At 41.9% G+C, this 13,268-nt stretch overlaps 1 protein-coding gene across 1 annotated transcript in view; it reads left to right on the top strand.

The window, feature by feature from the left end:
• Window positions 1-6: 6 nt before the first annotated feature.
• The window catches only part of lrpprc (leucine-rich pentatricopeptide repeat containing), a 64,058-nt gene continuing 50,796 nt past the window's right edge, over window positions 7-13,268 (top strand). The window contains exons 1-13 of the mRNA XM_080868634.1: window positions 7-228; window positions 969-1,171; window positions 1,308-1,430; window positions 1,551-1,672; window positions 1,800-1,858; window positions 2,643-2,729; window positions 3,182-3,308; window positions 4,736-4,880; window positions 5,028-5,182; window positions 5,534-5,639; window positions 5,822-5,929; window positions 12,770-12,888; window positions 13,019-13,109. Coding sequence (XP_080724760.1) covers window positions 23-228; window positions 969-1,171; window positions 1,308-1,430; window positions 1,551-1,672; window positions 1,800-1,858; window positions 2,643-2,729; window positions 3,182-3,308; window positions 4,736-4,880; window positions 5,028-5,182; window positions 5,534-5,639; window positions 5,822-5,929; window positions 12,770-12,888; window positions 13,019-13,109 — 1,651 coding nt within the window. The 5' untranslated portion in view covers window positions 7-22. The remainder of the gene's footprint in view (window positions 229-968; window positions 1,172-1,307; window positions 1,431-1,550; window positions 1,673-1,799; window positions 1,859-2,642; window positions 2,730-3,181; window positions 3,309-4,735; window positions 4,881-5,027; window positions 5,183-5,533; window positions 5,640-5,821; window positions 5,930-12,769; window positions 12,889-13,018; window positions 13,110-13,268) is intronic.

Raw genomic sequence — 13,268 nt, 5'->3', positions numbered from 1 at the left:
TTTGGCAAGTCACGTGGTGCGGATGTTCTTCCACGCTGCGACAGAAAACATGGCTGCGCTCTTGAGATCATCCCGGTTACTCAAGTTTTCGCCTTCGGGTTTGCTTCAGATCACATGCACTAAAAGAAACGGACCGACGCTTGGTCGACTGTACAGCGGGGCTCTCAGCGGCAGAAGGACCGGAGTTTGTGCCCGACAGATCGGACCTGTTACTGAAAACGCGTCCAGGTACCAGGCATCTGTGATTCACGCGTGAGCATGCAGCAGCAGAGATGTCATTGAGGCTCAATGACACCCAAAGGCACACGCAAGTGTTGACAGATATGACCTGCTGCATTAAATGTAGTTTGTTAGGATACGTTATAGATCACGTAGGTAACAGCTCAGTTCTCGTTGGTTAAACATGGCTACCAGGTTATGCAAGGTGATGATGAGTTGTTGTGTAACCAGGGTAAACTCACTGTCTGTTTAATCTGTAATCAAGCCGGTTACTATAATCTAGTTCGTAATGAAGCTGTAACTGTTAGCAACCACTTCCTGCCATCAATTTGCTCCCAGCTGTACACACGCTGACTTTTGGGCCTATCACTGGAGACCAGTGTGCACTGTTACACAGCAGCCACGATGATGCGCGTAAATTGCAGCTTAAATGAACATTTATAGTATTATTAATGAGCACGAAAGAAAAACTGGCCTCAGCTGATATAGAAGTGATGGCTACTAGCAGCCGTGGACCTACTTGGAGGGACTTTTTCTTCACTTCAAGGTCACAGGTCTGGCTTTCACTGTGTACAGCTGTGTAACTGTCTTTGACAACATGCCTGTTGTTGTGCAGTAAACACATACTGTGATGGTGGGGCAGACTTTCTGAAATTAAATATTTCTTTTCTCTGATATGCATCCACAGCAGAACTGAGTTAGTTATTTTTCTGCTGTTGCATTTATACCTATGGCCTGTATCTTCACAGTCGCGTGTGGGCATATGCAGCGGGGTGTGTGCGTAGTTTTTCTGTGGCCACCGAGCTAAAGGATGAAGCCAGCATTGCAGTGCGCTCCAAGCAAGCGCAGCAGTTTGACTGGGCCCTGACCAGGCTGGACAGTTCTGTGAGGAGGACCGGTCGTATTACCAAGACCCTGCTTCAGCGCATCTTCCATGATATCTGCAGGGCAGGTAGGCAAGAGGATGAGCAACCACAGAGGGACCTTTAATAACGGATGCCTGCTAATGGCCATTTGAACTCTTTGAGAGACAGTAATGAAATGTTTTGCTTTCTCTCTCCTTCCTCATCCACCTCTGCTATCTGCAGGCTATCCCAGTGGTAACCAGGCCCTGTTGCTGCTCCGTAGCTGTGGGTCCCTGCTGCCTGAGGTGCCTCTGGAAGAACGCACTGAGCTGGCACACCGTGTGTGGGAGAAACTGAAGGAGTTGGGTAAGGGGCTGCGCTAAGTACAGTCTTGCACACACAAGAGATGTGCACTACAAAATCCTAGTTGTGTAGTGAGTGTTTTGTATATGTTTAATTACCCTGGCTGCACATTGTCTTCGCTAGGTGCACAGTATGATGTGAGCCACTACAATGCTTTGCTGAAGGTTTACCTTCAGAATGAGTTCAAATTCTCCCCCACTGACTTCCTGGCCAAAATGGAAGCGGCTAATATCCAGCCCAACAGAGTAAGTAGTGCAGTGCAGAGTGCTGTAATGTCAAGAAATGCATAGTTAGATTTGTGTTCAGCTACATGAAGAGAGTATTTCATTTTGTTAATTCTAGCTGTTTTAATTTGTTTTATTTTATGCATAGGTTACCTACCAGAGGCTCATCGCAGCCTACTGCCAAAATGGAGATATTGAAGGAGCCAGGTGGGTAAATGTTCTTTTCTTAATAGTAACCTGTCCACTGCGGGTACTTTTGCTGAACTAACAGTTTCACAATTCAGGTGAATGGAGTAGGTGTCTTTAAAGAAACTATTTTGGTTACTCCTAAAAGTCCACATCCATATAACACCATGTGAAATGTTTTCATTGAACCCAGTACTACTGATGAGATTGTCTCTATTTCTACTGACTGCAGTGTGACTTGTGAGCACTGATCTTGCCAGGCGAACTCTCCTCCTGACAAATTTCAGTGTATTTCCTGAGTGAATGACTCATTCACTATTGTTTTTTTTTTTTTAAAGGAACAGTGCATATTAATTAACATGAGCATTTATATTCATCATGTAAATATGACTTTTGTCATCTGTAGTCCCTGGTATGACCCTACAATAATAAAATACATCCTCCCCAACAATCAGATTGCCCACTATGAGCAAGCACTTAGCGACAGTAGGAAGTTAAAAAGTAACTTTTAACAGGAAGAAATTCTGGCAGAGCCAGGCTGAGGGAGGGACAGCCAAGGCTTTCCATGGTCAGCCCTCTTGTTATATCGTGATCAGGAGGGCTAATCATTATAAATTTTTCTGTGTGGTGGTTTTTGTTTATTTATTCTTTTAAATACTTGTCATTCAGCTCAGCAGCCTTTTCTGTGTCTGGGTATTTTGGTTTACCGTGCTTCTCATGGGTTTACTGTTAGATTACTTGTTGTGTTGCTTGCTTTTTTTTCTTCTCATTTTAATGTTGATGTAATGCTTTTCGGCTTTCTCAGCACCATATTGGGTTTCATGAAGAATAAAGACTTGCCCATCACTGAAGCTGTGTTCAGTTCGTTGGTGACAGGTCATGCTCGTGCAGGGTAAGTGTCAGTACTTTTTTATTTATCTATTTTTTTTAACATATTGAATTTAATATCAATATGTGGGGCCGGGGTCTTTCTGTGTGGAGTTTGCATGTTCTCCCCGTGTCTGCGTGGGTTCCCTCCGGGTACTCCGGCTTCCTCCCACCGTCCAAAGACATGCAGTTTGTGGGGATAGGTTAATTGGATAATCCAAATTGCCACTAGGTGTGAATGTGAGTATGAATGGTTGTCTGTCCTTGTGTGTTAGCCCTGCGACAGACCGGCGACCTGTCCAGGGTGTACCCCACCTCTCGAGCTATGACAGCTGGGATTGGCTCCAGCGCCCCCCGCGACCCTGAAAAGGATAAGCGGAAGCGACTGGATGGATGGATGAATTTAATATCACATAACAAATGTTATAATTGAAGGAATTTGGATTTAAATAAGCTGTAATCTTTATTACTCGACAGTGACATCGAGAGTGCTAAGAACATCTTGTCTGTGATGCATGGAGCAGGAATTGAACCGGGTCCCGACACTTACGTGTCACTGTTGAACGCGTATGCTGAGAAGGGCGATCTGGAAAACATGAAAAAGGTGTGTGCATTAATTGTGTGTAGTGCCACCTAAGGGTTGAAGGTGTAGGTGTATTTAAGGGTGCAGCTTTTGAACTGCTTGCCACTTTTTTAGCTTATCTGGTGAAGGTATGCTGAGCTTGTGTGATGCGAGGTCTCCAACAGTCCATCCAAAACTCAAAAGAGTCAGTACTCCAACTACAGTTCTGGTCCAACATTAATTTAATTTACAGATAAGGATTATTTAATGGGTGATCATGGTCTGTTGATACTCTTGCTTTATTTATGTACTTCACACATTACAGTAACCTTTGAATTGTGAGCTGGATGAGCTACTGTGTCACTGACATTGTAATTAAAAATATAACATATAATTGTATTTGCAAACCACATGTGAGGATTTTTTTCTGTCTCACTGCATTTTTGCCCATGTTGTATATCGTGAGTAAGTTGAGGAAGGGATTTTACCAACAAAAAGTTCAAAAATCTTCTGTTTTGAGTCTTTTCTACGGTGGCCCTGAGAGGCCAAACGGACTGCAACTTAAGAAAACACCAGCAATAAGAAAAAGGCTGCAAAAGCACACAAAACACAACGGAAATAGGAAAAACGACAACATAAATAGGAAAAAACAAAACAGAAATAGGAGAAACAGATTTCCAAAAGCACAAGGAAAGTGTTTCTGGGGAGACAATAACCCGATGGACCATTTGCAGGAACCAAAATATGCTAAGAATTGCGCTGGGAGACACTTAAAAGAAGTGGAGGATCTATCGGTTTTGTGAGCAAAGAAAAGATGAGAGGTAAGTGTGTTAGCCCAACTATTAGCCTAAAAACCTGTCATCAGTATTGTATGAATCATGATAAAACACACCTAGCATGTTTTGGGTTCCTGCAACTGTTCCATCGGGTAATTTTCTCCCCAGAAACACTTGCCTTGTGTTTTTTCCTATTTCCGTTGTTTTGTGTCCTTTTGCAGCGTTTTTCGTATTGCTGGTGTTTTCTTAAGTTGCAGTCCGTTTGGCCTCTCAAGGCCACCGTACTTTTCAGATATTAGCACGTGTCATCTTAGACCAAGCCTGATAAAGTTTGTTAAATGGAATGTTGATTTAAATTGTCCATTACATCTGAGCGGCTAGCACAGGGAATTAATCTGTTAAAAACAAACATGCCCCCCTAGGGGGCACAAACATATGAAAAATGGGTTTGGCTAATAATTATATTGCTAACTGTATAATAAATGTAATTTTGTCTAAAATAAATAATTCATCTGTCTAGTAATAATGCTGTTTAAAGTCAGACATGTCAGGTTGCAAAATAATTGATATATATAACTTTTGATTTTCAGACAAAATTTTATAAAAGTTATCAGAAGAATTTTAGATTTTCAAGGTTGCTTACTCAGTTTTATACCCCTCCTCTCTCTTCCTTATTAATTTGCTTTCTTTCAGACTCTGGAGGCGGCAGAGAGTGCAGACTGCAGTCTGATGGACCGGGACATCATGCAGGTCATCTTCACGCTGGCCAAGTCCAAACACCAGCAGCACATCCCAGAGATGGTCGAGCGCTTGAGGCATGAGAGGGGTTACGTTCCAGGTACACATTAATGTGACGTGTTTTACAGCACTCACTTTAGTTTTATGAAAGTAAAATCATAAAAAGAAATGCAATTTAGTCAAAGTCTCGATTTAAAGAAATTGGGAGCTGTTATACAAATTGTGTGTGTTGTTGTTGTTCTTGCAGATGCCATGAACTTGTGTCTGAGCCTGATAACTCAGGGACAGGAGGACACAGCTTTTCACATCTTGAAGACATTTCCCACTCTGCAGTCTGATAACTCAAGTGACTCTGCCAACCTGGGCAACTTCTTCCTCCGACATTGCATCAACATGGATACGGTACTCAGGCCCTGGTTTCTTTAAGAGACAAAGACACAGGATCAGACCATATTTTAGAGGAGGGGTGTCAAACATATGGCTGATATAATAAAGACTTTCTCCCTGCGCATTCATACTACACCAAAGTACTTAAGTAATAGATATTCAATTAAATGACAGAAAAATTCCTAAAATTCACTTGACATCAAACTCGGCTGTTTATGGCTGCCAATGTAAAGTTGGTTTGATATCCCTGGTCAGTTCTCTTTAGCAGTTGACTGTTAGCTGGCATTGATTTTCAAACTGGATGCAGGGTTTGTAACGTTAATAACAATATAAATTACATTTTTGTTTCCTATATGTGGACTCCAGTCTCTGGAGAAGATCATCTGCTTCTGCAAAGAGCTCCAAGAGTCAAATATGCACACATCACCACTCAGCTTCACTCTGTCCTGCGCCCTGGAGGCCAAGAAAACTGGTACGGCACATGCTTTCACTTACATGCATCTGCTTACTCACAGATATATTTATTTGCTACTGATGCATGCACACTCGCCAATTTACTTGCATGTGGTCAATTGTAAGCAAAACATAAAAGTTTGCCAGTTATATCCAGTAATATATCAAGTTATTAATTAACTTTTTTATCTGTATTTGCAGGTACTTCTTTAGAGCTGATGAAATTATTTAAGGAGGAGAAGTTGCCCGTAAGACCTCACTTCTTCTGGCCCCTTCTCACTCAGCACGTCAAAGACAAGAACATAGCTGGTACACACACACACACACACACACACACACACACACACTTACTTTTACTACTACCTTTGTGATGATTAAGCCTGATTCAAACCATAACCTCAGGATCAAGTCGTACCCACTAAAACAGCCCTTTGTGGCGATCGTGGCTCAAGAGTTGGGAGTTCGCCTTGTAATCGGAAGGTTGCCGGTTCGAGCCCCGGCTTGGACAGTCTCGGTCGTTGTGTCCTTGGGCAAGACACTTCACCCGTTGCCTACTGGTGGTGGTCAGAGGGCCCGGTGGCGCCAGTGTCCGGCAGCCTCGCCTCTGTCAGTGCGCCCCAGGGTGGCTGTGGCTACAATGTAGCTGCCATCACCAGTGTGTGAATGTGTGTGTGAATGGGTGGATGACTGGATATGTTAAGCGCTTTGGGGTCCTTAGGGACTAGTAAGGCGCTATATAAATACAGGCCATTTACCATTTTAAAGACTTTTTGGAAAGTCAAGACCAGCTAAAATGTTGCCCCTCCCTAAGATACTCATACAACTTTGATTTTGCAACATTGTCATATTGATGAGGTCCATTTGACTTTATTTTACATCCTGATTAATTGCTGTAGAAGCTAAACATGTCTTCATGTGTTAATGTTATGTTTTTTTATGAGTTATTGCTCATGTGCTTGTAATCTGTGCCATCACTTGGAAGCCAATAACTTGATAGAAACCATTAGATCTTGTAGCTAAACAAGCCGCTTTACCTGATGCGAGCAATCTTGTGTGTATGAGAACCTAACAGGTGTTATACAGCCTTGTGACAGAAGGAAAAACTGACCTACCAGCTGTTTTTAATACACGTAATAGGAAATAGGTTTTTGGTGAATGTCATATTAGCAGTTTTTGAACATGTTTTTCTTTTTTTTTTCTGTGGTGCAGAGGGGATTATGACTTCCTCTGTACCAGAAAGAGCTTTTAAAAGAGTTTCCCTTAAATATTAATGACTCACAGAGTGGTCCAACTGGGACAGGTTTCACTTGGCTGGGGCAGTGAAGGGCGAAGAGGTCTGATCCTTGCATGACAGAGTCAGAGCAGGCGAAGACGAGACAAACGCACACAGAAACACCTACTCACAAATCCACACGGGTCTCTCTAGAGAGTTCTTGGAATAGATAGCAAATTTTAGAAGATGTACACACTTTGCATTTGTTCCGGATCCTAAATAAATGTTGACTTTCAGAAAGTACAGAGGCAAATGAACATTGTATTTTTAGCTCATCTGGCTGAAGGACCGATGAGCTTATGCCATGGCGAAGCTTCTGTCTGCACATCACAAGAATTGCTACTTTTCCTTCAGCATTGCTCATAATTTAATCAAACTTGCACACATTGGTCACCTAATGGGTCTTTTGGCCTTTTTTTACAGGAAATAACTAGAAAAGCTACTACGTCATTAACGTTTTGGTTTTTATCGGGTTTCTGGAACTCTAAACACTTTTAGACCTGTTGTGTAAGTCTTTGAAATAATCTTTGGTATGTGCTTCTAGCAGTGTTGCAAAAAGACACCGTACATATAAAAGCGAACACTACATCAACTGTGCAGAAGCAGTCTGAATGGTTGGACTTCTGCATCTCCCTCCTGCTCATACAGACCCACATAGATGGATGCACAGACCTCTCGGATGCATTGAGGGGTCAGAGGTCGTTTTGCTTCAGTCGTTTCCTCCAATCATTTGTCTAAGTCAACTTGTTTTTCAGTCCAGATGTTTTTCCGATTCCCTGCAGTACTCCTTTTCCACTGAAGTGCTATGCCGATGCCTTGTGGGGGCACGGGGCTACATTTAGATTGTGAGAGTAATCTTTGCTTTATTTCTTTCCAGGATAATAATCAAATGGGGACTTTTTTTTTCCTCCTGAGCAAAAAAAGCAGTAGCAGTAACTGGTTGTATGAAATTAACACATAAATGGAGCCATTACATCAATTAATGTAATTTATTTCTGCAAAGTATTCTGGACAATAATGAGCAGGGTAGGTAAAAAAAAGTATATTTCATAGCATATTATTTTGTACTCTTGGACAACAATGAGCTAATGCGTGATATTACACAGAAAATGTGACGGCTGCCAGAATATTTACAAGAGCAGCTTTTTAAAAAAAAGCTGTTTCTTTCATGTCAGAACAAACTTGACAAATAATTTCATTTTTAACTTTTAAACTTTACTCACCTGGAGCTTTTGACAGGTACTATGTGTGATTTGTGTTAAATGTGGCACAGCCCCCCTTTTTTCCCCCCCTTCTTTCACTGGGCACGTTACTTTTACTGGACTCTTGTCTGACACTCGGTTGAAAACTTTTTGGGGTTTTAGCCTCTTAATATAGTTTAATGGCTCAGCAGATGCATTTTATGGGAATATTTCTGTCCCCAATTTCTGTCTCGTTTGAAGGAAAATAATTAGTTTCTTTCTCTTGTCTTTGTCAGCTATGGGCTTGTGGGGGAAATCGTCTCACTGACAGATAGCTGGCATCTGGCGACTTGTCAAAATTCATAACTCATTAGTGAATGTGCTCTGTCAAATGTGTTCAGTAGCCGCTCGGTTTTTAAGTGCTTTATTTATGCTGAACCCTGGGTCTCTCTTTGGGTTTTTTTAGAGCGATTAATAAATGATGTATTTTTCAACTGTCAGCCAATTGACAGCATTTGAACTGGCAGGGAGTAGAAACCGGTTACGCCGGTGTGGCGATGCTGCAGATTGGCTTCTCCGTGTGGTCGAGACAGATTCGCAGTTTGAATGGTGAGATGTCTCGGCGGCTAGCTTGACAGCATGAACAAGTGGACTAGACAGGAGTTTAAACATGCACAACCACACACACAGACACTTACTCCAGCTTAAATTCTCTGACCGCACAGTCTCGAAGCCACACAGACACATCGGACAGCATCCATTTAGGTATCACAGAAGGAGAAAGGAGGAAGAACGGAAGGAAGGAAAACGGAGAAACTTCACTCTCACTCACACACTCGCTTGTTTGTGATGGTGTTGGCCTCAACGCTCATGAATGATGCAACTTCTCTTTTCTTTCCCCCCTTTCTCTCTCCTGCTGTTGTTGGAGGTGTGTGTGTGTGTGTGTGTGTGTATTGAAAGTTGGAAGTGGAGAGGGCGGGCTTTCGAAGACCAGTGCAGGTGATGTGACTGATGCAGAGTGACTTGATTTCATGTAAATGTAAGGGCTCTGAGGGAATTCACTTTGGATTACGCGCCCCACTGTGCACGGCCTATGAAATATTAAGCGCCGTGTCACTTTTTGTCCACAGGTGTCACTAGCAGGCAGAGAGGCCGGAGCTGTGGAATTGAAGGCGGGCAGTGGCGGGGGATGGGGGAGAACATTCTGATTAGGTGTGGATTTGGCGGGTTTGGAGAAAGCATATGTTTGGCCATATATGCCACCTGCCTGCAGCTAGTCGATGCTTGTCAGTCCTCGCAACGCAAAGCACTCTTATCACATCTGACATGGAGGAGCAAGAAAAGGGAGCGGAGGGGAAACTGTAGAGGAAGAGGTGGTGTTTCTGGCCTTGTTTGTTTGAGAGTCGGGGTGATGAGGTAAAGGCTCCCTTCTCTGCTTTTGCCCCTTACCTGATTTTGTTTACATCCTCTGTGGGAAGCAGACTTTTCTGTCAGATAGTTAGCACATTCACAGCCTGACCCTGAACTTAATTCTGATTTAAAATGTGGTGTGAGAGCCAAGTATCATCTTGATTAAAAGAAAGAAAAGGAAGGGTGAAATTGCAGCTCTAGATGTCTCACAAAATAGACTTTTTCTTATGTTTTTAAACATAACCTGCCTTTGCCTTGCAGCAACAATGTCTACCTTTAGAGAGTCATGGACACGGAGAGACAGATGGTGTTAGGGGGGGAGAGAGCAAAGGGGGAAGTGACAGGTACTCATGTCCAAGGACAAGAGGAGATGACAGCGACCAGTTCACTCCACTCCTCTCCTCCTCTCTCTTCTCCATCCTCACTTCTCGTCTGTGACAGTTAACCTGAAGACATGAATCTGATGATGATATCTTGTGACCACTGCCATGCTTAACTCACTACTTTGATACTTCTTGCCTGGATGGTATGTCAGTCTTAATGCTGACCAACCTAGAGAGGTCTCCCCTCTTCTCAGTTGTCCTCTGTGCCAAATCTGTCTTTAAATTGTTCAGACAGGGAGGAAAGAAGAAAGAGGCTTTCACATTATTATGTATTCTGGAGTGAAAAGACAAAAGAGAGAGTGGTATAAATGACACTACATATTATCAGGCCTTGTTTAGCGTTGTAGCTTAACTGTTTTACTAATTTATTCGTAGTTAACAGTTTTGACAGATGAGACAAAGGCACTGGTTCTGTATTTACTATATTGACGTTACTTAGATATAGTACTGTGCAAAAGTCACCCCTCTTTTCTTTACATTTTGCTAGGGATATAGTAAAACGTGCATGGAAGGCAAAAACAGTCTGTACAATTCTAAGAAGCTTGAAAGTCAATATTTTAATAGATAGTATTGGATTGTGGATCAAAATCTATCCATCAGATTTCGACAAGATCTCCAACACCAACACCAAAATTCAGCCCCAAACCATCACAGAGCCTCCATCTTGGTTTATAGATGTACCTACTGTTGATGATTTGAACCTCCCATTGCATTTGTCTTCCACTTCCACTCCCAGTTTCCTCAATTGTTTTTAAAGTACACACTGCACACCTTGTCTAGTTCTTCGCTAATAGCTCTTCGGGAATCACTTTATTGGTGCAAAAAAAAAAAAATTCCTAAAGATATGGTTTTAAAATCCGTTCTTTACCAAGTTATTGGTGATGTGTAGGCACAACACTAGTTCATCCCTTGAAAGAGCTGTCATTTTAAGGATGAGTGATTCTTAGTTCAGTTTAAAGTGGCTTTACAGTGAAAAGGAGTGAGAAAGCAGCCAATGTTTCAACGAAAACTTTTAAAAGATCTTCAGAGAGCTTGGAGAACTATTTCTTAAGACCACTTTAAAAATTCTAAGAAAGTCTGGCTCCCTGGAAGTAAAATGTAAAGAAATTAAGACTTTTGCACAGTATTGCTTGCGTAACCCCCTTTTTTAAAAAAACAAAGAAAGAAAGAAATTTTTAATAACTAGTATTATTCATAGGCTTGCTTCTTAGTTAACTCAATTCAAGCCTTTAAATCAAACCAAAGAAGAAACAACCTGGAGTTCAGAGGAATTAAAGCTTTTGGTTAGTTGATTGTGGGGATGAAAGCACACAAACCTGCTCAACTGACCAAAGAAAAGTGCTGACGGTCATGAAAGCTCATGTGTGGAAGCTGAAAAGCGTGAGAGAACCTGTCCATTTATATACTTCCAGCTATCCATTCACTTGTTTTCAGCTCCTTTTGCTCTCTGTGAAATTGATTATGGATTATTCAGGAGGACAGAAGGTGCTCCCTGTTTTCTTTCATAAAAAAAGAGTTGGATGAAAGTGATTAGGGGGTAAGAATGGAGGGATGGGCAGCAGAGTGGATGGATCCTCCATTGAGAAGATCGTCTGTTTACTTTAACTTGAAAGCAGGTAGATGGATAGTGAGAGGGGACGATGAATGAGTGAAATGGAGGGCGGAGAAGGGTGGATGGATGGAGTGGTTCAGGTAGCCCTACCTGGGATAATGCACCCCAGCGGCAGGTTTTAATGGCATATAAAAGCCCAGGACTCATCTTTTATTCAGCTGAAAAGAGGCTGCCAGGTGAACACATACGTCCCATTAGGATGCAGAAACACAGATATGTGTGTGTGTTTGTTTTGCACCTGAGTGCAGCTTAAATACACACAGCATCTTAAGGTATGTCAACTCAAGGAAGCACTTTAGGATAGTTTTCAGAAGTCCGCTTGGGAGCCAGGTGTATAAGCCCTTGATGTGCTTATGCATAGCATGTATAGTACCATAGATGGATTATTTCTGTCCTTGCACCAAATTGTAACACTTAATAAGAGCAAACACGCACACACAGACGTGTATATGTGCTCATTTAGGCCCATTTCCTTTGTGGCCATGCTCCCAGAAATATGCAAAGTGCTCCAAAGCTGCTTGCATATGTGCACACACAAACATGAAGATGCTTGAAGGCATGTTAAACATGCGAATGGCTGTTCCATATGTATGTGACTGTTTTTGGCCTCTTTCCCTGGAGCAGGACCTCCAGTTTCTGCTGGAGAACAGGGTGAGGGTGCAAGAGTCCACTTCAGGGCAACTGCATGTTTATGCACACGCACTCACTCGTCTGAGGTAGATCGTGAAAGAGCCATTTGCACTTTGTTGCTGAAAAGAAGAGTGGATTTAATAGTTTTTCGTCAGACCTGTGCACAAATATGAGAAAAGGAAAGCATGTATAAAAGTTCTTAATTTCACCCTTTCAGTCACATTAACTTCAAGGCCTTTCATATTCTATAATGCATTTGTCATTAGAATCTGAATGATAGAAAAGCTGGTTTAAAAAAAAAATTAAGATTATCATTTATAACGGTGCAAATAACAACTTTGCTTTTATATTTGTGTGTTTGAGACTTTTCTTCTGATTTTTAAACTGAATATATTCTGGTTTAAGGGTACCTGTTTGACAGTAGCATCCTAGATTCTAGGAATGAGTGATTTTCAAACAATATTTAACTGAGTACCTTCAGAATTCAAAGGAACCTCTGATAGAAGCATTGATCTATTTTTGTCTTTTTTGTCTTTTTATTCTGTTGTTTCATTAAAAAAAACAACAACTCTTAGTTGCTTCTTTCACTACACAACATAAATGCATCCATCTGGGGGGAAGAAAGGCAGATTTTTCTTACCTATTACTTGTGTGTTGTAGGTGTTGTAGAGGTGATGAAAGGCATGCAGGCTCTCGATGTTTCCCCTGATGTCGAGACTTTATCCAACTACATCCTCCCTGTGTTCCCCAGCATTGATGCAGCTCGACAAGCCCTCAAGGTAATCCATAAATCTGTGTGAGGGTTCTTGTTTGTTGGTTTGTTTGGTTTTTTTCATGTGACCAGTTTTCATTTATGTTTATTCTGATTTAAAGTTGTCTGGGATTTTTTGTTGTTGTTTTGGTCTTCAGGATGCAGGCATCTCTGTGGAGTCGGAGGGCTTTTTATGCTCAGAGATGCGCTTGGTGGCTGTGACCGACCTGGCCAAACTCTACACTCTGTGTAAGTACACACTCTCTTATTCAGTCTAAAGAATCTCTGCAGCATTTTTTGCACTTTGCCTGCAGGCTAATTGGCCCAGCATTAACACACACACACACACACACACACACACACACACACACACACACACACACACATTTGCCCACTTGCTTCTCGGTG

The sequence above is a fragment of the Rhamphochromis sp. 'chilingali' genome (assembly GCF_963969265.1).
Source record: "Rhamphochromis sp. 'chilingali' genome assembly, chromosome: 20".
Taxonomy (NCBI): Eukaryota; Metazoa; Chordata; class Actinopteri; order Cichliformes; family Cichlidae; genus Rhamphochromis; species Rhamphochromis sp. 'chilingali'.
This window is presented reverse-complemented; position numbering and strand designations above follow the sequence as displayed.